This window comes from Eubalaena glacialis, chromosome 2 (genome assembly GCF_028564815.1).
Source record: "Eubalaena glacialis isolate mEubGla1 chromosome 2, mEubGla1.1.hap2.+ XY, whole genome shotgun sequence".
NCBI lineage: Eukaryota > Metazoa > Chordata > Mammalia > Artiodactyla > Balaenidae > Eubalaena > Eubalaena glacialis.
In genome coordinates this window covers 110,473,415-110,496,347 of record NC_083717.1, presented here as the reverse complement: position 1 = coordinate 110,496,347, position 22,933 = coordinate 110,473,415, and the positions used below count along the sequence as shown (strand labels likewise).

Here is a 22,933-nt window from a genome sequence, read left to right as displayed (position 1 = left end):
TGTGCCCACCCACCCCGCTGACCCCGCGAGCGTGCTCGGGCTTGGAAAGGCACGTCTGTGGGTGTGAGACGGAGCCACAGCATTCGGTGACTAGGGGGATGCCAGGTAAGTGTCCACACTTGGTCCCATCCTGGCTTGGGGACGCGAGAGAGGGAGTCCAGCCTGGGCTGTCAGGCTGCCCACCCCCTCCTCCCTCCCCCGGAGAGCTCTGATGTTCCCCGCGGTGGTGGAAGAGGGTGTGTGGGTGTCAAGGACTCACAGACCAGGCTCTGCTGTCGGCTGGAAATGGATGAGGGTTCCACACTCTGCTTCTGAGAAGGGTGAATTAGGAGCTGGAGTGGGGGGCGGTAGGTGAAGGGGAGAAAGAGGAAAAAGAGATGCGGGTGAGGGGTTACCGAGCCAGGACCGACCTTGCTTGAAAGGAAAGGAGACGTGGCAGGCAGGGAAGTCGGAAAGATGAGGCAAGGGCGGGAGGGGCTTCTCAGCAGTCGGGGCCCTTTCGTTGGAGTCTGGGGCCCTTTCTGCAGGAAAGGGGGGTTGTCCTCGCTTGATTTTCGGCTGGTCTTCCCGAAGCCTTGCCCTGGGGGCAGCAGCCGCTGGCGAGCGTGGGGGTGTTCCTTGGCTCGCAGTTCTCTCCACTGGGTGCTGGAGAGGAGAAGGGGGACGAGGGATGTAGAGAGGTGACGGCCAGGGCGGGGGTGAGATTAGATTTCTCGGGGGGGGGGGGCGGGTAGCAGCTAGGGGATTGGGGCTCCAGGGTCGGGTCACCATGGGATACGGGCTCATGTTCTGGAGACGAGGAGAAAATCCAAGAAGCCGGCAAAGAAAACCGCCCCCTCCACCATCCTTGGCACCGTACCCCTCCCCCCAGGCCCCACCACTCCCCGCACCGCCTCCCGCGGCCGCCTCGTGCTGCCCCCTGCGTTGGGACGACCGACCCACGGTTCTGATTGGTTGGAGACCGGGAGGGGGAGCCGAGGGCCGGATTGGCTGGCGGGGCCAGCGCAGGGCGGGGCGGCTGATTGGCGGAGCTGGCTGAGGGGCGCGCTGCTGATTGGCTGGGGACGAGGAAGCAGGAAGGAGGGCGGCGGAGGCTCCGCTCTCGGGGAGTTTGTGGGGGAACCGCGAGCGGCGTAGCGGATCCCGGAGCCCGGCCCCCGCCGCCCGCCCGTCCGGCTGCCTGCCCCGCCCGTCCGGCCCCCGCCGTCCGCCCGCCCCGGCCAGGCGCGCCCGCCCCCACGACGGCCCCGCCCGGCCGCGGCCCCCGCTCCGCCCGCCCGGCCCCGGCCCCCAGGAGGAGGCGCTGACGCAGCAGCGTGGAGCCCGGGAATTGAGCGCCCCCGGGGGGTTCCAGCCGCCGGATTCCAGCCCGGCCGGGGCCTGCGGGAGCCCAGAGCCGCGCCGTCCGCGCCGCCGTCCCGGTGAGCTAGGGGCCGCGGTCGAGGAGGGGGGAAGGGGCGAGCGAGCGGGAGGGAGCGAGCGAGGGAGGCAGACGAGTGAAGGGGAGAGGACCGGTCGCCCGTCAGCGCGCCCCACCGAGCGCGCCGCGCCGCCGCCCCCGCCAGCCCGGGAAGGGACGGACGAACGGACGGACGACGCGAAGCAGGTGCGGCCGCCCGCTCGCTCGTGCCGCCTCTCTCCCCCGGGTCCGGCGCCACGGTCCCGCCATCGGGGAGTGCGGAGCGCCTCGAGGTGACAGCCCCCGGGGGCCGCCCGCTTCGCAGGCCGGGGGCGGGGTGGGTGGGGGCCGCAGGGTGGCAGCTTGGCCGGGCGGCGGCGGCGCGGGCGTCCCGGGCGGCGGAGGGCGGGAGGACGCCGGTCGTTTCTCCGCCGAGGCAGAGCCGGCTCGCCTCCGAGTGCGCGGGCGGCGAGGCCCCCGCCCCCCCGTGCCCCCTCCCCCCATCGCGGTCCCCGAGGCAAGGGGCCGCGGCTGGGGGCGGCGCCGCGGGATCGCCAGCACAGGGTGGGGGGCGCCCTCCCGCGCAGGGAGCTGACCGGTTATTGCTGGATGGGGGGCAGGGGATGGGGGCCACGCCGGGGCGGGGGGTAGTGTAGACCGGACCCGATCGGACTGGAAGGAAGGGAGGCGCCGAAGAGGGAAGGGAACCGGTTCGAGAAGCGAGTGTGGGCCGCGGGAGGCCCGGCGGGGACCGTGCGGAGCAGCGGCCGAGTCCGAGGTGGGGCGGGGGGATCGAAGTTGTCAGACCGCCTCTAAGTGACAGCGGGACCCAGTGCTCGCGGCCGGGCCTAGCCCTGCCCGCCTCGTCGCCTCTCCTCTAGGGCCGGGGGCCGGGTCAGGTCGGGCCCGAGGGGCCCGCTTGGCGGCGAAGCGCCGGACAAAGGCGGCGCCGGAGCGGGCGCAGGTGGTGGCGTCGGGGAGGGGAGCGGGTCCGAGCCACCCACCCCGAGGGGAGGGCGACCGGGCCGGACTCTGCCCTGGGGATTGCGGGGGCCGGGACGACCGCCGGGAGGAGCTGCGGCACTGGTTCACGGCTCCAGTCTCGGATCACCTCGCTGTTCTGGGAAGAGTGGGGTCGACCCAGTGGGGCAGAGGGGCAGAGGTGGGGGTGTGCACATGGTGGGCCTGGCCGTTGGCAACCGGGTTGCTGGACTCACCAGGAGAGAGTCCGGTGAGCAGCTCTAGAGCCTGCCAGGACTGAGGGGTTTCAGCAAGAAGACTCTGTCCACAGGCAGAGGGTTAATCCCACCTGGGACATCTCCCAGTCGCCCATTGTCACTAGTCTTAAGAGGGCAGAAGACCAGTTGGATTGGGGACTAGGAAATATCTCCCAGAAGTGCTCCAGCAATCCATGGATAACTGCCTTCAGCACTTTTCTTTAGCGAAAGAAGGTACTCACATAGAGAAATGAGAAGCTGAGTTTATAAACCCAGGCAGGAATTTAATTATTAAATAAAAAACGTTTTCTTTCTATCACCTGAGAGACTTTCCTCCCACCTTTTCCACCCCCATGCCTTTTGCAAAAAGGAGAAAAGGGCCCCAGAGAGACCACATGTCCTGGAGGAACACCACTGTCCTTGGCCAAGTAGAGGACATTTGGGAACCAGGGGCTTAAGCCATGAGTGCCTCTGACCCCACCAGTTACCAGTTCTAAGCTGGATGCTGTTTTTGCATATGTAAAAACCCACTCAGAGCTCCTGTGCCCTCTCCTGTGATCCCATACTTAATTTTAGAGTTGGGACCACAAAAACAGGGAGACTTAGGGTGTTTAGAATGTAGATATTTGCTAAAATCTGGGTCCCACCCCAGGAAGGTTTTGGTTATGAGCTGCTTCCAGCTGTGGTTGACTGTAATCCCTCCTTGGGAAAACCGCCTGTCACCCTTGCTTAGTCTGAGCATGGAGTTAATTCATGGCCACCCTCCATCCCCCTCCCCAATAGGGTCTAGACCCCAGCCTGGGTGAAGTTGAGGCTTGTGGGAAAGGGAGGTGTTACCTCATGCAAGAGACTAAAGTTTTTTCTGAGAGAATTTAATTGTATGTCTAAGATCCAGAGGATGATGCAGCATCTCAAGGTCTTTGTGTCTCCTGAGGGGCTCTCCAGTATGTATGTGATTTCTTTTGGTGGCAGTCAGAAGGGGGTGACCTGTCTGGCCACCAGAACCTAAAGGAGAATGGCCAAAACAATGATTCCCTCTTTGACAGGCTCTTACCTGGCAGGAGACTCATGTCAGTCAGATCAAGTGTTTAAGGGGGTTTGCTCTGGAGAGTTTAGCCGGTGAAGAGTTTCTTTTTTATATCTCCCTCCCTTTCTTCCTTTCTGTTGCCCTGCTGTTCCCATGTCAGGCATATGTTGTTGTCATGACCTCCCTGTCCCTCCTGCTTCCTCTGGCCCTTCTGATCCATTCTGTACACAGCTGCTAGATCATTCTTTGTAAAGCACTCCTTTCCCCATGTCACTCCCCTACCCACAAACTTGCAGTGACTCCCCTCTTCCTGCAGTCTCATCCTAGACAGTGTCCCTTAAGGCTCTCCCCTAGCCATGCTGCGCTATGTATGTTTATCTCCCTGCATCTTTGCCCCTGCTGATTTCGCCAGTTGTCCCCACTTAGGAGCCCCTTGCCTTCTTCTTCTCCTGCCTGAACCCTACTCTCATCCTTCATCTCAGACCACTCCAGGCCAGCGTTGCTTGCCTCTGAGATTGTGACCCTGGATTTTATAACATGGTGTCTTCTTGAGTGCTTTTGTCAGTTGGAAGTTTCTTAAGGACAAGGACAGTGTGAGTATTAAACCTTTGTGTGTGTGTGAGTATTCTAGGATTTCTGGTATAGTGCTGTGCACATCGTTTTTATTGAATGAATAAATGCAGTTGGCTGCTTAGTTGAGTGGGAGCGGAAGGGAAACCTTCCCTTCTGTTTCCCTAGAAATGCTAGTATAGGAGTCCTTGGTGGTTTCTGACCTTTTCTAAGGCATATACCTAGGGTGTGTTTGGGGTGCTTTAGCATGGGGAGCAAATGATTGCTTCTGATATTCCAGCTGGTGAAGAGTCTGTCCTGTGGATTGCTCGCATGATACCATATAGACATGAATTGGAAAAGGACTGTAATCCTGTTTTCCTCCTACCTTACCAGGCCGTTCTTGCTACCCGGCTTTGCTGCTCTTATGCAATTTTCCTTGTTGTCCATGCTAAATGAGTCCATATGTTTTATCTTTTCTCAGTCCTGGGTATAAATGGGGGAGAAAACACGGTTCTGAGAACAGAAAAGGAAGATTCCTGGGTCTGGCGTGTGGACAGGGCTTTGGGGACTGATGTTGGAGGAGTTGTTTATAGAGGCATCACTGATATGGGAGGCACCATCAGTCCCACACTGCACCCATCAGAAAGGACAGCTTATGATCCCAGCTCTCTTGGAACTTCCGTTTTTGTTTACCACCAACCCTGGGCCATGGGAGGAATGGGAGAGAGGACTGGTGACTGGTTTGAGTCTAGACATTGAAAAAATAAATTCCGCATCCATCCCCTTTCCCCCAAACCTCCCTTTTGTGCCCCAGTTTGATGATTAATGGACCAGCATTTCCCTTCCAAGCAGGAATGCCACCCCTCACAGTTGCCATGGCAATGCAGACCGCTCCCCCGTCAATTAAAAAAAAAAATCCGCACTACTTCTCTCCTCCTTGCTTCTACAGTAGCAGGAGACAGGTTACCTCAGAATGCATCTCCTGGCCTCTCTTCTCAGCTGCTTGGGCTGTTTGTGCTGTGTGTCCTAGAACACGGCTCTTCCTCTCTTTCTGAGGATGGTCTGAGTTTCTCCACTCTAAGCAGATTGTGCCCCTCTTGGATCTAGCAGCCCCTGGAACACTTTTACAAAGAAGCAGAGAAAAATTCTGCTTTTTTTTATTCAGCCACAATGCAGATTAAAAACCAAAAAGAGCCTTTTTCTATCTTTTCCTTTGGGGTTAAAAAAAAAAAAGTCCCCTCCACACTGTCTCTGGTACATAGAGGTGTAAGTTGGGGAGCATTTTGACATCCATAAGGGAAGTTTCAGTAAACCTGGAAGGGATTAAACCTCCCAACATACATAGTTCACATTGGAGTTCTGTGGGGATTTTCGATTTCTTTATTTTCATTCCTCCCCACCTCTGTCCCAGCATTCAGGAGGACTTGTGTGTTTTCATTTTATCTGTTCTTACTCCTCTTGGCCTTGCTCCGGCAACATCTGGCCTCAGCGCCCTGTCGCAAGGTGTCATTAAAGAGAAAAAAAAAGCTTAAGGGGAAAAAGTCTCCAGAGTTGAGAAGTTGCCTGTGTTGAACTAAGGCCGCCAGTTGAAGCTGCTGGGTTTATGGAGCATTATACGAACAGCCCCAACATTAAAGGGCCTCCTTTTTATGAATGTGTTGTGAAGAATGTAAATAAAGCAGCATCTCTCAATGGGGAAGCATTTTACATAAGCAGTACTACCCCAGCCCGAGTATTTATGGGAATTTGCTAGCATAGTCTGGCAGGACTCACTTCCTTTGTGAACTTGCCATTGTGCTGGGGACTTTGGAGGGACAAGAAGAGTGTGCTTTGACACGGAGGGCAGCCCCAGCACTCCTGCTCTGCAGGTCCCCGGCCTTGCCGTGATGGGCCTCCTCATGGCTGGAAGTGCCTGCTAACCCTGAAAAGGTGGACAATACAGCATGTAGTCAAGAGCCTGTGATGATTAGAAGCATAGGCTCCTGGCACCTGGGGTCCTGAGATTCTGCAGCGCCTCACCCTTCAGCCTGCTTCGACCTCCCCGGAAAAGGGGGTAGGGAGGTCCTGGGTGATGAAATCCTGCCTGTTTTTAGGGGAGGCACCTAACTGGAGTAAAATAGACTGGTTTGAATTTCAGCTCCTTTATGTTTCCCCTGCTCACCTCCTGGTACTGCCACTAATGAGCAGTAAACCGGCTAATAGGGAGGAGGAGGAGCAGCAGTGGCCGTGAGGCTGAGGCTGCAGGCGACCTGCTCAGGGCCAGACAAGTGCCCTTGGCTCCACTGAGCTGGCTTTGCAGAGTGGCTGAGTACTAGCCTGGCCCTGGGGTTGCAGTGGAGGGATTGGTGTCCTGCCCTAGGCGACTTGCTCTAGCGGCTGGGGATCTGACTGTGGTGGGTTTGGTGAGCAGGCCTCAGGGCAAAGTCACATCCAGGACTTTGTGTGATGTCCCGGGAAGCATTTTCATCCAGATTCCATTTTTCCCAGTGGGAAACACCTGCAAAGATGGTTGGTTATTAACCTGTCTCAGCGTCCCACCAGTAATAATAACAATAATAATAACATTGCCCTCGAGATCCTCTGCAGGCACCAGGAATAAAAGAATGGGTTTGTGTCTCAGCCTCTCTGAGGTTTGAAATAGGAACTTATTTCTGAGGCACCATAACCAAGTTACCTGAATGAAAAAATGACAAGTGACTCGTCTTAGTTAACAGGATCAATGCCAGGCAGAAACTTGAGGTCTACATCTTTTTTCTTATGTTTCTTTTCCAGTAGGTTTGCGGGTTGGGGGTGGGGGCTTTAACACACCTGGTGTGTCTCTGCCTCTTGTGACCCCAGGGTCTCACCTGGAGTGGTACTGACCACCCCATACTTCCCTTCCATCTTCAGTGCCTGTTTGAGCCCCAGCCCTCCTTAGATGCAGCTCTTTCAGTTTCCTACCTGCAGAGGAGAGGGGTGGCCCTTCTCCAACGGCAGCTGCCTGTCTAAATGTTTGGGGAAAATTCAGTTTGTTAATCACATTCTCATCCAGCCAGGTGGTTTAGAGGTGAATTATTATTATTACTGTTTTTTTCGCTGTGTCTTGTAGCTTGTGGGATCTTAGTTGCCCTACCAGGGACTGAACCCGGGGCTCAGCAGTGAAAGCGCCAAGTCCTAACCACTGGACTGTCAGGGAATTCCCTAGAGGTGAATTATTAGCTTTTAGAGGATCTTTGCAGATATCACAGCAAAGGTATTAGGGTGTTGCTTGATGCCAGGATATCCTGACGTGTATGCCAGAGTGGAAGATGGAGTCACGATTCCACTATAGTCAGGGTCAGCAGGCCCTCCTCAGTAGTGAGGGGTGTCCCCTGCTCTGTGCCTGAAGGGGTTCACACAGTTCGGACAAAGTGTAGAAAAGAATTGTAAAACAGATGAAATGACTGTAAGAGATAATCGTCAGAGAAAATTGGAAGGACTTGGACTTATTATTCGGCCCAAAGAGGTAGCCAAGAGGTCAGGTAATATGTCTTCAAATATTAAGATGGCTGTTTGGAGTGTGATGACCAAATTTCAGTCTTCATTGCAGTCCATGATGGAGATTTCATCTGATTCGAGACGTGGTTAGATGCATGGGGTGGGGGGGCAGTCTGTAGACTCCTTTCCTGGATTGACTGTTAAAATCAAGAAAACACGTCTTTGTAGCCCTTACCCCTTTCGAGGATATAAAATGGGTTTGTTTCAGAAGTGCATCTAAGAGCATATTGGGAACTTTGAGCAGACTTTTCTGTAGAAACAGTTTGTAAAATTATGTTTATGTTCCCTGGCCAGTATACAGATGCCTTTTAATCGTAGTACATTTTCAATTCCTTTGTGGTGAAAAATCAGGAAAAACTAATAACGTGTTAATGCCAATAATTAAAACAGCACAGAGAAGCAGAATTGCACATGCAAGTTGATCTCGAATGTTGGTCTGTGACTCAGCAGCCGTCCTGTGTTGCGGTTTGGGGCGTGGGCTTGGGGACTGACACCAGCCGCCCCGCCTCTGCCCTCGATGGTGTGGGAGTGTGGGCAAGTTCTTCTGCCTCTCTGTGCCTCTGTTTTCTCCATGTTAGGGTGAGATGATACCAGCCACCGGGAGTGGGGGGTGGCAAGGATGAATGAGAGTGACGGTGAGTGTAAGAAGTAAGTGGAATGAGAGGAATATTCTCCTGAGATAGCTGGGCAGGTTGGGAGAGAGAAGAAAGAGGACAGTAGTGGAAGAAGGTTGTGCTGTGTAATATGAGAGAATTCCTAAAGTAGCCTATTGAACTGTGGATTATATTGAAGAAGCAAGGTGGACTCCTGGGGATGAGGGATAGTTTGGAGGTCAGAGTTTCTCTGGGCTGTAAGTTGTGCCATCAGTCTAGGATGGAAATGTTATATGGGATGGAGCAGGTGGGCACCCAGATCTTCATTTGTTCAATAAGCTCTTACTAAGCCCTGTGGATAAGATTTATTGGTAAGGAAGGCAGAGCCCGCCTGTCCCTGCAGAGCTTGCATAATGGGGGTGTTACTAAACAGTTAATTGGTTAGGCGTGAGATATTCAGGTTGGCTGCCTGTGTTTCTGTTCGCGCTGGGGGAGTATTGGAAAGCCCTGGTCTTGGGTCCTGTTCCTCGTGGCTGTTTCATTCAGGAGGTCGGCACTTTGCTGGGGAGGCTAAGGGCAGAGCTCCCATGTTGGCCTGGCTGGCCAGTTTCTTGTGCTCAGGACAAGAGATTGCACCTCCGGTCTCAGCAAGCCATCTTAGAAATCTAAGTTACTGGTTCCTGGAGTGTCCTGGTGGTTGAACCAGCACATATCCTGTGCCACTCCTGGGCAGGTGCCCGGAGCAGGCTGGTGAGCTGTTGTGTTTTTTGAAGAACGGTGCATCAGTACGCGAGCTTTCCTCCTGGTTGACTTGTTGCTGAGCCTTGAGGTTCCCTGTCCCTGTTCCTGCTTTATTTTTTCCACACTTTAACTGCCGGGAGCAAATGGGTCCTGCTCCAGGAGGAGATTTGCTTCTGGCCTGGTCTGTGCACTGTGGAGTCTGGGTGGGAGGGTCTGAGGGAGCCTTAGCCTGGCGCTCCCTGTCCCCCAGCCTGGAGTAATCCTGTATGGAGCCAATGGTGGTGAGTCTGGGGAAAGTTGGATTTGTCTCCCGCCCTTTCCAAATGTTTAGGAAGCACATTTCTCAAAGTGCTGCCCATTTCCCATTGGGCTTAGTACACCTGGCAAGAAGTAGACCGTAGAACCCTCAGCAAGAGTCTGAAAGTCCTGTCTCAAATGTGCCCTCTAGGAAGCTGCCATGGAGCCAAGCTCTCTGCACCGGGCTCCGAGCCCTCAGTCACAGCCCTGTCACACTGTCTTGTCCTCTGTCTTCCTACCAGCCCAAGCTCCAGTTCCTCAGTCTGCTTTGCATTTTTCTTCAGCACTTAGCCTGATACTTGACGTGTATGGGGAAAGAATGAGCTTGTGTTGAGCACCTGCTGTATACCAGGCACTCTGCTAGGCACTTGACACGCATTCTTATTTAACTTGATCCTCATAACAACCCTGCTGTGTAGGTAAGGAAACCAAGGCTCAGAGAAGTTCAAGCCATTGACCAAGCCCACTTCGGATTAGCAGTGGCACGAAGTGGCTTCCAGCCCCGTGTGGGTCTCGCCTTGCTGAGCTGTGGCGAGGGGCCAGCAAACGTTGGCTGAATGAGCAAAGGTCACAAGAGGTGCCGTGTGCCTGGGAGTGAGCGGCGGGTGCTCTGGCTTAGCTGGACCGACACCTGCACATGGAGGTCTGCCTCGTGCACACAGGAGCTGGGCACTGAGAAGAAGCTAGGGGAAGGTAGGTTGCCTTCAGTAGGGACATGTGCCTTTAAAGAAAGCCTCTACAGGCTAGTTTTGTATTGCACGTGATTACCTTCTAATTTGTCAGGTCTGAGTTTCTTAGAGCAGAGCACTGTGGTATGACTAAAATACAGTGTTCTCTGCCCACTGTCCTCACTCAGGGGTCTGTGTGTATATATTGACTTCTGGGTCCCAGGGGTAAGTCTTGTCTCCCTCACTCTCAGTCCCCTACCTGCACGAAGGGCCTTGCCCTGAGACTAGGGACTGGCTGTTTCCAGTGAGAAGGTGAAGGAGATTCCACCGACTCTACTGTTACTATATTCCTGTACTTAATTGCAATTCTAATGTAAAATGGAGAGGTCCATTTCATAGTCTGAGTTAAAGCTCTCCTCCCTCCCCACAGAGATTCATGTTGTTTTACAGTTACCAAGAGGTGTGATATCTGGCTTTGTGTCCAGAGCCAGCAGTACGTGGAGGTTCTAGACGCTCGGGTGTAGCTCTGGGCCTGTGTGTCTGGGCGCTCCTGCTGGGATGCTCAGCGTGGACAGGAGTAGCCAGAGTTAGGGCCCGGCTGTGGGGCTGGACTGGTGGCCGCACCGGACCCTGTCTGGGGTGGGGGTGGGCCTTCCCCCGCACTGCTGCTCCTGCCTCTCTGGGCTCCTGGGAGCCCCCAGTGTGAAGTGTGAGGAGCAGGTGGTCGACAGGCCAGAGATAGGCTTGGTGCCTCCGGGGCAGGCGGGCCCAGCTCCTCAGATGGCCACGACCCAAGGGCAGTCTATAAAACAAGCCGCATCCAGACGGGTCAGGCCAGTTCCCTTTGGTCAGGCGCCGTGCTTCCTGCCCAGGTGTTTGTAGGATCCCAGCCTGACTGCAGAGTGAATTGAGTACCCACAGCAAGTGAGGCTGAATGGGCACCAGGGAGGCCCTCTCTTCGGGGCAGTACCCTGGGGCTTGAGCTCTGAGCTGCTGGAGCCAAGGCTTCTGCTCTCTCTGGGAGCCTGCACTGAAGCTGCAGTCAGATGGCAGCAGCAGGCAGAGCGAGTGCCCTCTGACCCCATCCCCTGGGCCTTTGGCATCTGAAGATCTCGCCTTTCTTGTTTCTTGGAGGCGTGGAGCTGTTATTCAGGGTCTGTGGGATACAGTTTCTGCCCCTGCCCTCTTCGCTGCATTGTAAACTGAGCCCCCCAGAGTTCACCCCATACTGGGTCCCGAGTGGGATAGGGGTGGCACTGCTGCGTTTCCTGGGGTGGACACTCGGGCGTTTTCAATGGAACGGTAGCAGAGCAGGGGTCAGGTACAGGCTGCGTTTTCAGATTTCTCACCACCCCCGGTGGCTCTGGACTCCTAATGTGGGGATTCGAGGGCCGAGGGCAGGCTGCCTTCCTCTGTCTGTGGGTCTGAAAGAGGGGGATCCCCAGGATGTTGGCCTGCCCGGTTCCTACTCTGCTAGGCTTCTGCGTGGTCCCTAGTGTCATTCTCGCCACCACTCTTAAGTAAAGTTCTTTCTGATGTGTCTCTTTGAGATGAAGCATCTGAAGTTCAGCAAAGTTAGGTAAGTTGCTCATGAGGGCCAGTGCTGGGTCCAGGTCTGGCTGACTTAAAGCTTTGGTTGTTTCCATTTTACCAGCTCTGGGGGATTCAAGAGATACCAGCCACATCTTTATCTGGCTTTATCACAAGAATTTCAGCAGCTTCACCTCTCTGTTTTTCCATGAAGTAACATCAACTAAATTTAAAAGAACAGGAGCTTGCCTTCGTGCTCTTGCTGCTTTTCTTCTCTGATAGCAGATTCAAGAAACTCAGTGTTCGTGAAAAAGTATTATTCCGTTGAGGGGTGGCGGAGGGGGTTATTCCAAGAGAGATTGCAGAAGTGGGCATTGCTTACTCGGTGCCCACTGTGTGGCTTTAGGTGTAATTGGAGGGAGGTGGCTTGGGTCAGGGCCCTTCCTGACCCTCACCCAGGGGACCACCTGGTCTGCTCTTACCTAAGACCGCCTCCCCCACCCCAAGTACTCCCTCCCACTACAAATAAACCAAAAAGCCTGAAAAGCAAAATTTCAAGTGCAGTGGGTAAGAGAGGTTTCAGGAAGAGCAGTGGGGCAGAGCCCTGGGTCCTGAACGCCTAAGGATGGGGGTGTGGGTGTGGCCTAGAGCTGGGTAAGTTAGGGAGAGCCATGGCCAAGGCTGAGGGCCTCTTTCTGCCCCAGGGCAGCCTCTGCTTGGGGGAGTGATCTGGTCTCGACCTGCTCATCCAGGCCCCCACCCTTGCCCTCGTTTCCCCTCTGGTGCCCACAGCCCATCTCCTCCAGGCCTTTGAACTGCCCTTGCACACAGTACCTTGGGTGTCCTCCACCTGCCCTGGTGGGCCGTGGGGGCTACGTATAAGGTGCTGCTGCATCTTGAGGGCAAAAGACAAGGCCTCCCTCCTTTTTTGTTTCTGTGGAGATGACTTCTCCCAGCCCTGGTCAGGCTTGTGATTTTGGATTCAACTTGTGATTCATTGGGTCTTTGGCTCGGAAGACCACCGGCCGGCCACTGTGCTTCAGACTGGTTTTCTTCAGTGAGGGCTTGCTTGACATAGTCTAGGCGAGCTCTAAGACGCCCTGGGGAGTCCCTCCTAGGAACCTTCTCCCGAGGGTGCCTGAACTACCTGCCCCTGGGAGGACAGGGCTTCCCAGAGAAGAGGAGGGTGGTCTGAGAGAAGCAAGGCACCCTTGTCTGTTGGTAGTGGTAGAAAGTTCCTGGTTGAGCTGGTGTGTAAGTGGGAGGGACAGGACAGCAGGACGGTTAGCAGAGCTGGAATGGGAACCAAGCCTCCTGCTTTCCCGGGATCTTCTTCCCCCATTGAGCTGGGCCACCCCTGCAGGTTGGAGGGGCCCTGGCAGGCTGGGCGCCCCTCCACCCAGCCCCACCCCAGGGAAAAGCTGCTGCCGACGTTCTCACACATCCATCTGGCTTCAAAGCATGACTCACTGACTCTCTTCAGCCTGGAGTGCAGTGCGGTAGGCAGCAGAGTCCCCAGCCTCTCCTCAGGAGCGTGAGTGACGTTGCTGCCTTAGGCACCACGTGAAAGCTAGGAGTTCTGCGGGTGACGGGATTTGGCAAACTCAAGGGAGGCTAGCAGGAGGCCCAAATGCTTGATTTGAAAATGTGACTTGCACCCTGTGGTTTAGAAGCTTCCTGGGATCATCAGCCTCAGGGACAGTGGGTGTCCCTGACGGACTAAGAGGGAGGTGAAAGAGTGAGATACTCTGCCAGGAACAAATTCCCAGGTTCTGGGGACAGGCTCTCGAAAGTGGAAGGCTTTCCTCCTAATCTTTTTCACATTGCAAGGGAAAGACTGAGTGGGACCAAGTATCCCAGAATCCCTGGGCCATCCATCCATGTAGCAAGTCTACCAGCAAATTGAGGGTGGGGGGAAGCGAGGGCAGACCAAGGACCATGGTCCGCTAAGAGCTCTTCATTGGCCAGGCTTGGAAACACCTCCCTGTGTTCGCTTTCTCTTTCCCATCCACCCCTCCTTACTCTGCTTGGTGTCCATGTCCTTAAAGGCCATAAGCCCAGGTGACCTCAGCCTTGGCCACCGGCCATTCCCAGGCGTGACTCCTCTGGTAACTTGGGGCCTGCTGAGGGGCTTGGCCCCTGCTCAGCTGTGTGGTCTATGCACTGTCCTCCTTCTCCAGGCCCTTTGGGGGTGGGGGAGGGCTGGGCGCAGGCTTCCCTAGGAAATACAGATGTGCTTCTCCTTGTTCCTGCTCCCTCACCTCTGGCACAGGGGTGCCCTGCCCTTGAGGAAAGGGCCTGGGGTTATAAGCAACTGGGATTCTTTTGAGGGTGAAAAAAGGCATTGCTAATAAGTGTGCTGAGCAATCAGGGATGGGTGGACACCCTGATTAGAAGAAAGAAAGAGTCTTAGGTAGCCTAGCAGATGCCTGGGGTTTTTCAGGAGCACTCCAGTCTGTGCTTCAGGAATGAATGGATTTGCCTCTGTGACTCTCTGTCCTGCCTGGGGCCTGGTCTCTGGGTATGCAGGTCCCCGCATGTGGCCAGAGCAATGCCTGGCACCCCGCCTCCCTTTTCCAGTTTTCCAAGTTCTTTCTCAGGGGTGAGGGACACCCCCGCTGCCCTCAGCCTGGTTTTTGGAGCACTCTTTCTCAACTCGTGTGGCATGTCTCTGGAGAGAGGGTAGAGGGCACCCAGTGACCCCAGCCACTGGCCCAAGGCCACAGGAGCTCCTGGAAGGGCTCTGGATTCCCTGGGAGTCCTCAGGCTTGGGACTTTCAGGGTTAAATCCTGGCCCTGCAGGGACTGCTCCCAGCTCCTCTGGTGGAGCGAGTGTGAATAACAATAGCAGCGGAGAAATCAAGCTGAAAAGCTTGCTGGGCAGGAGGGGTCGCAGAGTGCTGGGGAGGGCAGAGCTCCCTCTGACACCTTACTCGGCAGCATCTTGCTTTGTTGGGGTGTAGGTAGGGAGTGAACAGCATAGTAGTCTCTGACCACCGATGCCGGCAGTATCCGTCCCCCCCACCCTGCCCCTCAGCTCTCCATTGCCTGGGCTGTGCCAGCTTCCTGCACACAGCCTGCTGCCTTTTTCATTTAGGGGGGTACCCGGGGGGCCCAGGTATGTTGGAGGTGGGGGGGTGTCTGCTAAGCAAAGTTAAGGGATGGATGATGCCTGGTCGCGGGCATTTTCTGTCTGGGGCGCTCTGGGTTTCCTGTGACTCACCCCCATCCTGCCCCCTGCCTGGCATCTTGCCTACAAGGAGGGAGTCCTGAGGAATAAGGCAGGACTAACAAGGCTGCCTGGGTTTGTCGCCTGAGTTAGTTCTTCTATTTGGTACTTTCTTTTCCCAGCTCTTAGTGGCTGGTGGGCCTTTAAAGCTGTACCACAGGTCTAGAGTGTGGTCCCTGGGTTTCCTACCTGGGAATGCTGGCCCCAGCCTTACTGAAATCCCTCCCCCAGGCACTGGCACTGGGCTGTTTGGAATCTGAGCTAAGGTGGGGCTGGCTCCACGGGCTGGCTGAGACCTCCCCCCACAGGCTCCTCACAGCCAGGCCTTCACTCTGAGGGGGCTTTCCAGCAATACCCAGGTTATGGCTGTCCTGCTGTATGTGCCAGGCAGGTGTCCTCACAGGCTGGACTTTGCCTCCTCCACGGTCCAGCAGGCAGTTCCTCATCTCAGCTCCTCACTGTCCATCTCCTTATCCTCCTGTGGCCAATCTCAGAAGCCTCAAGAAGGGGGAGGGGGCTGATAATGTCTTTGAAGGAATTGGTGGGCTCCCACCGCCCAAGCCCCTATCCTGGCTCCGTGTCCTCAGGGCAGTCTCCTCCTGTCTTGCGATGAGTATCTAGTGGGAGAAGAACAGGTGGAGACAACTGAGAGCTTTGCCCCCAGCTTCTTCTGTCTTCCAGCTCTGGGGTTTGCATTGCTCCATAGGGTCCCCAGGGGCTTGGTTCAGAGGAGAGTGGGGCAGCCAGTCCTTGCACAGCTGCTGGTAGCCTGACCCCGCTAGACCTTTGCACTCTGGAAGGGGGGGTCCCGGGAACATCCAAGCTGGAGCTGGGGTGAGGGTAGGCCAGAGTTACTGCAGGGGACGCGGGATGGGCTGCAGTGGGGGAGAAAGCAGGCCAGGGCAGGCTTCTCTCATTGCCTGCCTTATGTCCTGCAGCTTGGAGGTACTCCATGACACACACTCGGAGGAAGTCTCTTCCCATGCTGAGTTCGGGCCCCACGGGCCGCCAGGAGCCCCTGCAGATGGAAGGCAGCAGTATGGAGCAGGGGGCAGAGGGTGTGGAACCAGGTCCTCCTGAGAGCCCGGGGCACCTCACGGGGCGCCGCAAGAACTACCCACTGCGGAAGCGCCCATTAATTCCCGAGAAGCCCAAGGCCTGCAAAGTGCTGCTGACCCGCCTGGAGAATGTGGCTGGTCCACGGAGCGCAGATGAGGCTGATGAGCTGCCCCCCGACCTGCCCAAGCCCCCTAGCCCGGCCCCATCCAGTGAGGACACTGGCCTCCCCCAGCCCCGCAAGCGGCGCCTGGCCTCCCTCAACGCCGAGGCCCTCAATAACCTGCTGCTGGAGCGGGAAGAGACCAGCAGCCTGATGGGCACCCGCCGCAGCCGAGGGGGAGACCCCCACCGCAGCCGGGACCGTGACCGGGCCACTGGAGGCTGGGCCTCCTCCAAGAAGCGGCCCCGGCTGGGGGACCTCGGAGGAGGAAGTCGGGACCTGTCCCCAGAGCCAGCACCGGATGAAGGGGCCCGCCGAGATGGTGATCCAGCTCCCAAGAGACTGGCCAGCCTGAATGCAGCTGCCTTCCTAAAGCTGAGCCAGGAGCGGGAGCTACCCCTGCGGCCGCCTCGTGCCCACCCAGAAGCAGATGGGCACTCCACTGAGCCACCAGCACTGAGGGCCCCGAGGCCAAAGTGGGCCAAGGTCAATGGCAAGAACTATCCCAAGGCCCGGCAGGGGGCTGGCTCTGGGGAGGCTGCGGGCCCACCCGGCTGGCAAGGACACCCCGAGGAGCCATGGCCGTCTGCCACCCCTCGTGGGCCGTCCAGCCAGCCACCTTACCAGCCCCTGAGCGAGGCTCTGGAGAGCCCCTTGGGGCTGCGCCCTCACCTGCCCCTGCTGATGGGTGGGCAAGCAGCCTTGAAGCCGGAGCCTGGGCGCCCAGGCGAGGAGTCACCTGCCCCCAAGCAGGAACTGCACCAGCCCTCTTTCCCTGCACCCCAGCTCTCCCCGCTACCGATGCCTGGCAACCCCGCCGACTACAGTGGCCTGTGTGGTGGGCCTGAGCTCACCGCGCTAGGCAGCTTCTACCTGTACTGCAGCCAGGCCGGGCTGCGGTGTGGGGGCTACTCCTCCTGCACCGTGCTCCCCGAGGGCAAGCTGTCCCCAGTGGCTGCAGCTAACACGGGGCTCCTCTTGGCCCCGAGCTCAGTGCCCGCCGCAGGCACCCACTTCCAGCACCCTCCGTGGGGTTCTCGCTACTGCTCCAGTGAGGACACTGGAGTGAATGGCTACAGCATCTGTGAAATGTTGCCCCCGTCTCTTACCCACATTGGCACTACCTGTGGCGGCTGCCCCTACAAAATGCCTTTTGCAGCAGGTATGCCTTCCTGGAGGTGGGGTACACCAGGGAGTCTCTGAGAAGCAGTGTCCCAAGAGGGTGGGGCGCACTGGCATCTGTCTACCGCGTGGGAGAGTCGGGGGTTTTGAGAAGGGAGGATTCCTCTAGTTTTGTGCCCCCAGCCTAGGAGATTCCCAGGAAAGAGGCCCGTGTTTAGCTCTTAGCAGCCCTGCTCCGTCCCCACTGTCTATGGAGGTTTCTCGGCATGGCAGTTAGGTAGCACTGTGGTGGTGAAGTGGGCAGGGAGTGTCTCTCCTCCCTCTCCACTGGGATGCCCATTCTTAGACTCTGAGTAGCAAGTTAGATGCTGAAATTAGCACTTTTGCCAAGTTGTTCCCATGTCCTTCTGCCTTCCTCGAGGAAAGCTAGAATTCCTTACTTCCCGGGAACCCAGACCATCTGCATGCCAACCGAGTTCAGCATTCACGGGAGGGGTGGTGGGCACCAGGCCTGATAGGTGGTACCAGCTGCAATAGGACAGCTTCGTCCTGGCCATACAGGCCTTGAAAGAGAAGTAATGCTCAGACTTAGAATCACCTTGCTAGGTGCAGACTAGGTGGGCACACTCTGGGAACAGACAGGCTGCCATCAGGGCCTGGGCTTTGGTGTCTACCTTCTTGGCAAGATCCAGACACCTGAGAGTCTCGTGCCGTAGTTGATGAGACACCCCTAAGTGATCTCTCTTTCCCCAAACTGGCAGGAGTGTCCTCACATGCCTCTCCAGGCTCCCTTCCTGGCTCCTGGGTGGAAATGAGGTGACCAGAGCCATGCTAGCCAGCAGGTCTGCCCTGCTGCTGGTGAAGTGAGGGGCCAGGCCTTCTCAGGGCTCTCCCCTCCCCTGCACAGCCCTTCTTGAAGGGGTCTATAAAACAACTTTATAGACTGGCTGACTCTGGCCAGACTGGTTGTTTCAGGTTCTCGCATGAGTTGGAGCTCTAAGAAATGAGAGCAAGCTTCTTTTTAGGCTTTTCTTTTTCTTCCGTACCACTCTCTAAGTCTAGTCACTTAACCTGTGGGACCCAAGACCCTTAGCCCCTTGCCCTGGGACACCAGTACGCACCATGTGCCAGGCGCTTGTTCTTAGTGCTTTATATATGGGAGGCCATATGGCATGTTAATTGAGCACAGACTCTGCAGCCAGACTGAAATGTTCTCCCCACTTCCTCAGCCACGTGACTGTGGGACAAACCAATAACCACCCTGTGTCTCAGTTTCCTTAATTGTAAAATGGGGGTAATGGTACCTACCTCATAGGGTTGTTGTAAGGATGTGAAGAGTTAATACGTTGATAGGAAAACACCTAGGACACACTATATGATACTCATAACTACTACTTCTGTTGCTAGGCACAGAAAGGTAAAGTGACTTGCCTGAAGTCACACAGCTGGTAAGTGGCAGATCTGGGACTCATATCCTGGTCTCACTCCAGATCCCCTGCTCCTAAGTACAGTGGAAGCTTTACAGAAGGAAGATTAAGTCAGAGCTTAGAGATGCCATTCCCATTACTTCCCCTTCTCTCAGGCTAGAAGAGGAGATGGAGATGTCTGTGGGCCAGTCTCCAAGGTCAAGAAAAACCCTTGGCCTGTCACTGATCATCTACCTTAACAGCCTCTGACCCCACCTGCCACCTCAGTGGCCTTTGGGTTCACGCTTAGAATTAAAAGAAGCAGGCTCTGAAAGCAGAGGGGCTGGGGGTTCCCTGCTTTACCTTCCCTGACCCCCTTCTCTCCTTCTCCCAGAAGGCTGCAGGTCCCTGGGCCAGCTGGAATTTCCTCTCCCGGAAGCTGGCCACCCTGCCTCACCTGCCCACCCCCTCTTGGGATGCCCTGTGCCCAGCGTGCCACCTGCAGCAGAGCCTGTCCCCCATCTTCAGACACCCACCTCGGAGCCCCAGACGGTAGCTCGTGCATGCCCTCAGAGCGCCAAGCCTCCTAGCGGCTCCAAGTCAGGTCTGCGCACGGGCTCCAGCTGTAGGCACACTGCGCGGAGCAAGGCTGCCCGCAGGCCCAGCCACCCCAAGCAGCCTCGCGTCCAGCGCCCACGCCCCCGCCGCCGCCGCCGCCGCCGCACTAACGGCTGGGTGCCCGTTGGGGCTGCCTGTGAGAAAGCCGTCTATGTCTTGGTGAGTGCCAGCTCAGCTGATGGGGAGAAGGGAGGGTGGCGGTACGGACATAGGACCTGCAGTGAGTTGGGTCCCAGGCACCCCTGGCTCTAGCCACTCTGAGAAGTGACAAGGGGTTCCAGCTCAGTTGTACCCCAGGAACTGATCACACTGGCCCGGCCTGCTCCCCCAGCCCCTACTGATCCTGTGCCCTGTGCCTTGGGGAGTCACGGAATGCACAGTCACAGCTGGTGGCTGCCATCTCTGTCACCGACACTTAGGGAAGCCTCCTGAAGTGTCTTCACCTCTCATCCTGGATTATAAAGTGGAGGACTTCCCTGGAGGCTTTTTGGATAAGTATGTATAGGGGAAATTGGGATAGGCAGAGAAAATTGGTGATACAGGAACATCTGGGATGGTGAAAAGAATGTAGACTGAAATGTATTGAGCACTTCTTAGGTGCCAGAACCGAGCTAAGCACTTTACATGCATTATCCGCTTTCATCGTCACCACTGCCCCGTGAGGTACGCACACACCCCGTGGTCTTAGAACTACCCTCATTTCACAGACGAGGAAACAGGCTTAGCAGTAGATTAAGTCATTTGCCCGTGATAAGGCTTTGCCGCTTATACCATGGTGGTTTAAGAGTCAAACCCAGACTGTCCATTAGGAAGCTTGAGGACCTACCCGGTGCTGGGGGCTTGGAGCACGAGAGCCGGCTGTCATGGGTGTGGTGGTCAGAGTGCAGCCCCAGAAGTTTCAAGCCACTTTCTTACCCCTGTTCCCATTTCTCTTCCTTTCTCCGACTGTGAGGATTCCCTTTCCTGCCCCTGAAAGCCAGGCTCAGGGAGGAGGGGCCAGAGTGCAAACCACTTTGGCAGTCTCCCATCCTCAGTGGTTTGACTGCCCTGAGGAGAGCACAGAGAGGATGTCACTCCCTCCCCATGCTGAGTGCGGCCCCACAAGCCTTGTTTGTGTCATTGGTTTGTTGCTCAGGATGAACCGGAACCAGCCATCCGAAAGAGCTACCAGGCGGTGGAGCGGCATGGAGAGACGATCCGAGTCCGGGACACTGTCCTGCTCAAGTCAGGCCCTCGAAAGACGTCCACACCTTATGTGGCCAAGATCTCTGCCCTCTGGGAGAACCCGGAATCAGGTACCTCTTGTCTAGAGTTCGGCCTGGCACTAGTGTCCTGCGTCCTTGGCAGAATCTGCCTTCCACTAAGCCAGCGTCTGTCTGGTGCTCAGGGCTGCAGACGGCCTTGTGCTTGGGTTGGATCAGCTCATTAACCGTTCCAGCCATTGGGGCCTGGGCGCCTGTCATCCTGCCTCACCTGTCAGTGCCTTTTCCTCCTCCTTCCTCCATACCTAACAGCATTCTAGGCCACTGAATTGCCAGACTTGGCCCAAGGCAGGGGATAGGGGTGGCCGGAGCCTGCAGAATTGGCCTAGGCTTTGAAGTTGGATGAGCCCCCAGGGCAGGTGGCCAGCCCACCTGCCTATCTAAGTAACTCTGGAGTTGCCAGCTCAAGCCCTGATTGCTTCTCTTTCCCCCCTAGGAGAGCTGATGATGAGCCTCTTGTGGTATTACAGACCAGAGCACTTACAGGGAGGCCGCAGTCCCAGCATGCACGAGGTGAGCTGCCTGCCGGGGGAGAGGCTGGGGCACTGAGAACGTGGTATGGGGTGGCAGCCTGGGCATTCAGGTCCCTGGACTCATCACCTTGGACACCAGAGAACCTGGGGAAAGGCCTGAGTTTTAGCCTCTTTTCCCAACACTGCCCCAATTCATGTTTTGAAGGGAATAGTAACCTTTGTCTTGAAAGGTGGGGCAGAAGGGGAGCCCCCAAGAGCAGGGGTGCCAGAATGGGAGCAAGTAGTTGTGTCTTCCTGGCGACAGGAAAGGGGAGGTGGAGCTGCACACCTTTACTGTCTGCAGCAGGAGAGGGAGGGGAGAAAAGACTCTACTGACACCCCTTGGTATCTACCAAGCCGTGTGTGGGTTGCTCCACCCCCGGTCTGGGCTCCCTTTTACTTTTTTTTCCCTCGCTGGGACTTTTCATCTAAATGGGAGAATGCACACCAATTCCCCTCTCCTCCCCTGGGCTGGGGTGGGGGTCGGGAGGCTGATGTCAGTCAGAGGCTGGAGCAGGCACTTGGCTGCTCCTGAGTAGGACAGGACCTGGGAGGAATGCCTTGGGCTGCTTGATGCGGAGCAGTTAGGCTGAAATTCCAGGGAAGCCCCCTAGCTTTCTGGGCACTAGCTGGAGTTGTCTATCTCAGGTCAGGAGTCCCAGCAGAGTGGTTAATGTCTGCCTTGCTCCTGGAGCTAGGTGCTTCCCACCCTGGTAGCCAACCTCCTCCTCCCTCCCCTTGAGCCTTTGCAGAATGAAGTCTTTGCATCGAGACATCAGGACCAGAATAGTGTGGCCTGCATTGAAGAGAAGTGCTACGTGTTGACGTTTGCTGAGTACTGCAGGTGGGTGGTGCCCTGTACCTCTGGCTAGCCTCTCCCTTCAGACTTCCCAGGGCTATTTGGGGGCAGCCTGTGATCCCCAAGGGGATCTGACTCACTGGGCCTGCCCTCCTAGAACTTTCTTCCCACAGTCTGCTTCCATCATCTAATTTTTATGGGAAAAAAAAAGAAAAATTGTTCCCCTTCTGACGCAGAGTGATTGGGGCAGAGTTGCAGAGGCGGGGATGGTTACAGTACTGCTCTCAGAAAAAATCAAGGAGAATTGACAGGTGATTGGGAGGGAGGCCCCGGTAGGTGTGGTTCCCCAGTGACAGAGAAGATGGTTGGCAGAGAGGGCATAGGCCCCAGGACAGGGATGGAGGCAGCACCTGCCCTTGTGGAGGTGGGAGGGGGTGTCCCAGCCCTCTGGGCAGGGTGGGGAAGGAATTGGTCTTCCCGCTAAGATAGCTGTGGTAAAGACAGCGAATGGTGTGTCACTGCAGATTCTGTGCCATGGCCAAGCGTCGAGGTGAGGGTCTCCCCAGCCGAAAGACAGCACTGGTGCCCCCCTCTGCGGACTACTCCACCCCGCCACACCGCACAGTGCCCGAGGACACAGACCCTGAGCTGGTGTTTCTTTGCCGCCATGTCTATGACTTCCGCCATGGCCGCATCCTCAAGAACCCTCAGTAGCCTCCTCACGCCCACACTGGGGCTGCCCACGGGCAAGTGGGGCTCAGGGCAGGGGGCACTGCTTGAAGCACAGCACTTGGTTAAGGGGCCACAGGAGCCTGAGGTGGCTGGCCTGTGGTTCTCTTGTGGGGGGAGGGCAGGGGCCCCTATGGGTTTGGGCCCCATGGGAGGGAAGGGGAGGCCAGGGTATAAGAAAAGCATCAGAGCCCTCAGCTTGGCCCAGGGCGCCTTTCTGTGGTCCCCTGGGCAGAGGCTTCTGAAGAAGCAGTCTTCCCTGAGGCTGGGCGAAGCCTCAGGGGCATGGCCCCTGGGGGGGTTGGGGGAAGGTCCTTCAGGAACCAGGCCCTTCTTTATCCTCCCCTGGGCCCTTCAGGGGGGAGTGGGAGCCAGCTTTACCTCACCCACTGTGACCCGCTGCTTCCCCATTAGCCTGGGACCAGGCTCTCCCAGATTCTAGCACAGCTCCGAGCTCATTCCTTTGAGGCCTAGGGAGCCAAAGTCTGGCTCCCAGA

The 22,933-nt window shown here is 56.5% G+C and overlaps 1 protein-coding gene across 3 annotated transcripts; it reads left to right on the top strand.

The window, feature by feature from the left end:
* The first annotated feature begins 1,253 nt into the window (after positions 1 to 1,253).
* BAHD1 (bromo adjacent homology domain containing 1) lies at positions 1,254 to 22,561 on the top strand. 3 transcript variants are annotated; one of them, XM_061180507.1, is made up of 7 exons: positions 1,254 to 1,421; positions 15,708 to 17,150; positions 18,914 to 19,293; positions 20,270 to 20,429; positions 20,833 to 20,909; positions 21,652 to 21,752; positions 22,232 to 22,561. In XM_061180507.1, exons 2-7 carry the CDS (start codon positions 15,722 to 15,724, stop codon positions 22,419 to 22,421), a joined length of 2,337 nt encoding a protein of 778 aa, XP_061036490.1. In that variant the 5' UTR covers positions 1,254 to 1,421; positions 15,708 to 15,721; the 3' UTR covers positions 22,422 to 22,561. The 3 variants fall into 3 exon arrangements, with proteins under 3 accessions (XP_061036490.1, XP_061036491.1, XP_061036488.1); XM_061180508.1 differs by having other exon boundaries at positions 18,911 to 19,293; positions 21,661 to 21,752; XM_061180505.1 differs by having other exon boundaries at positions 18,911 to 19,293.
* Positions 22,562 to 22,933: the final 372 nt, after the last annotated feature.

What these genes read in the sequence shown, in the direction of transcription:
- BAHD1 (XM_061180505.1), top strand. Translation starts at nt 15,722, where the DNA reads ATGACACACACTCGGAGGAAGTCTCTTCCCATGCTGAGTTCGGGCCCC. An exon ending in GCAGTCCCAGCATGCACGAG is followed by an intron (nt 20,910 to 21,651) that starts GTGAGCTGCCTG and finishes CCTCCCCTTGAG; the next exon opens with CCTTTGCAGAATGAAGTCTT. An exon ending in ACGTTTGCTGAGTACTGCAG is followed by an intron (nt 21,753 to 22,231) that starts GTGGGTGGTGCC and finishes GTGTCACTGCAG; the next exon opens with ATTCTGTGCCATGGCCAAGC.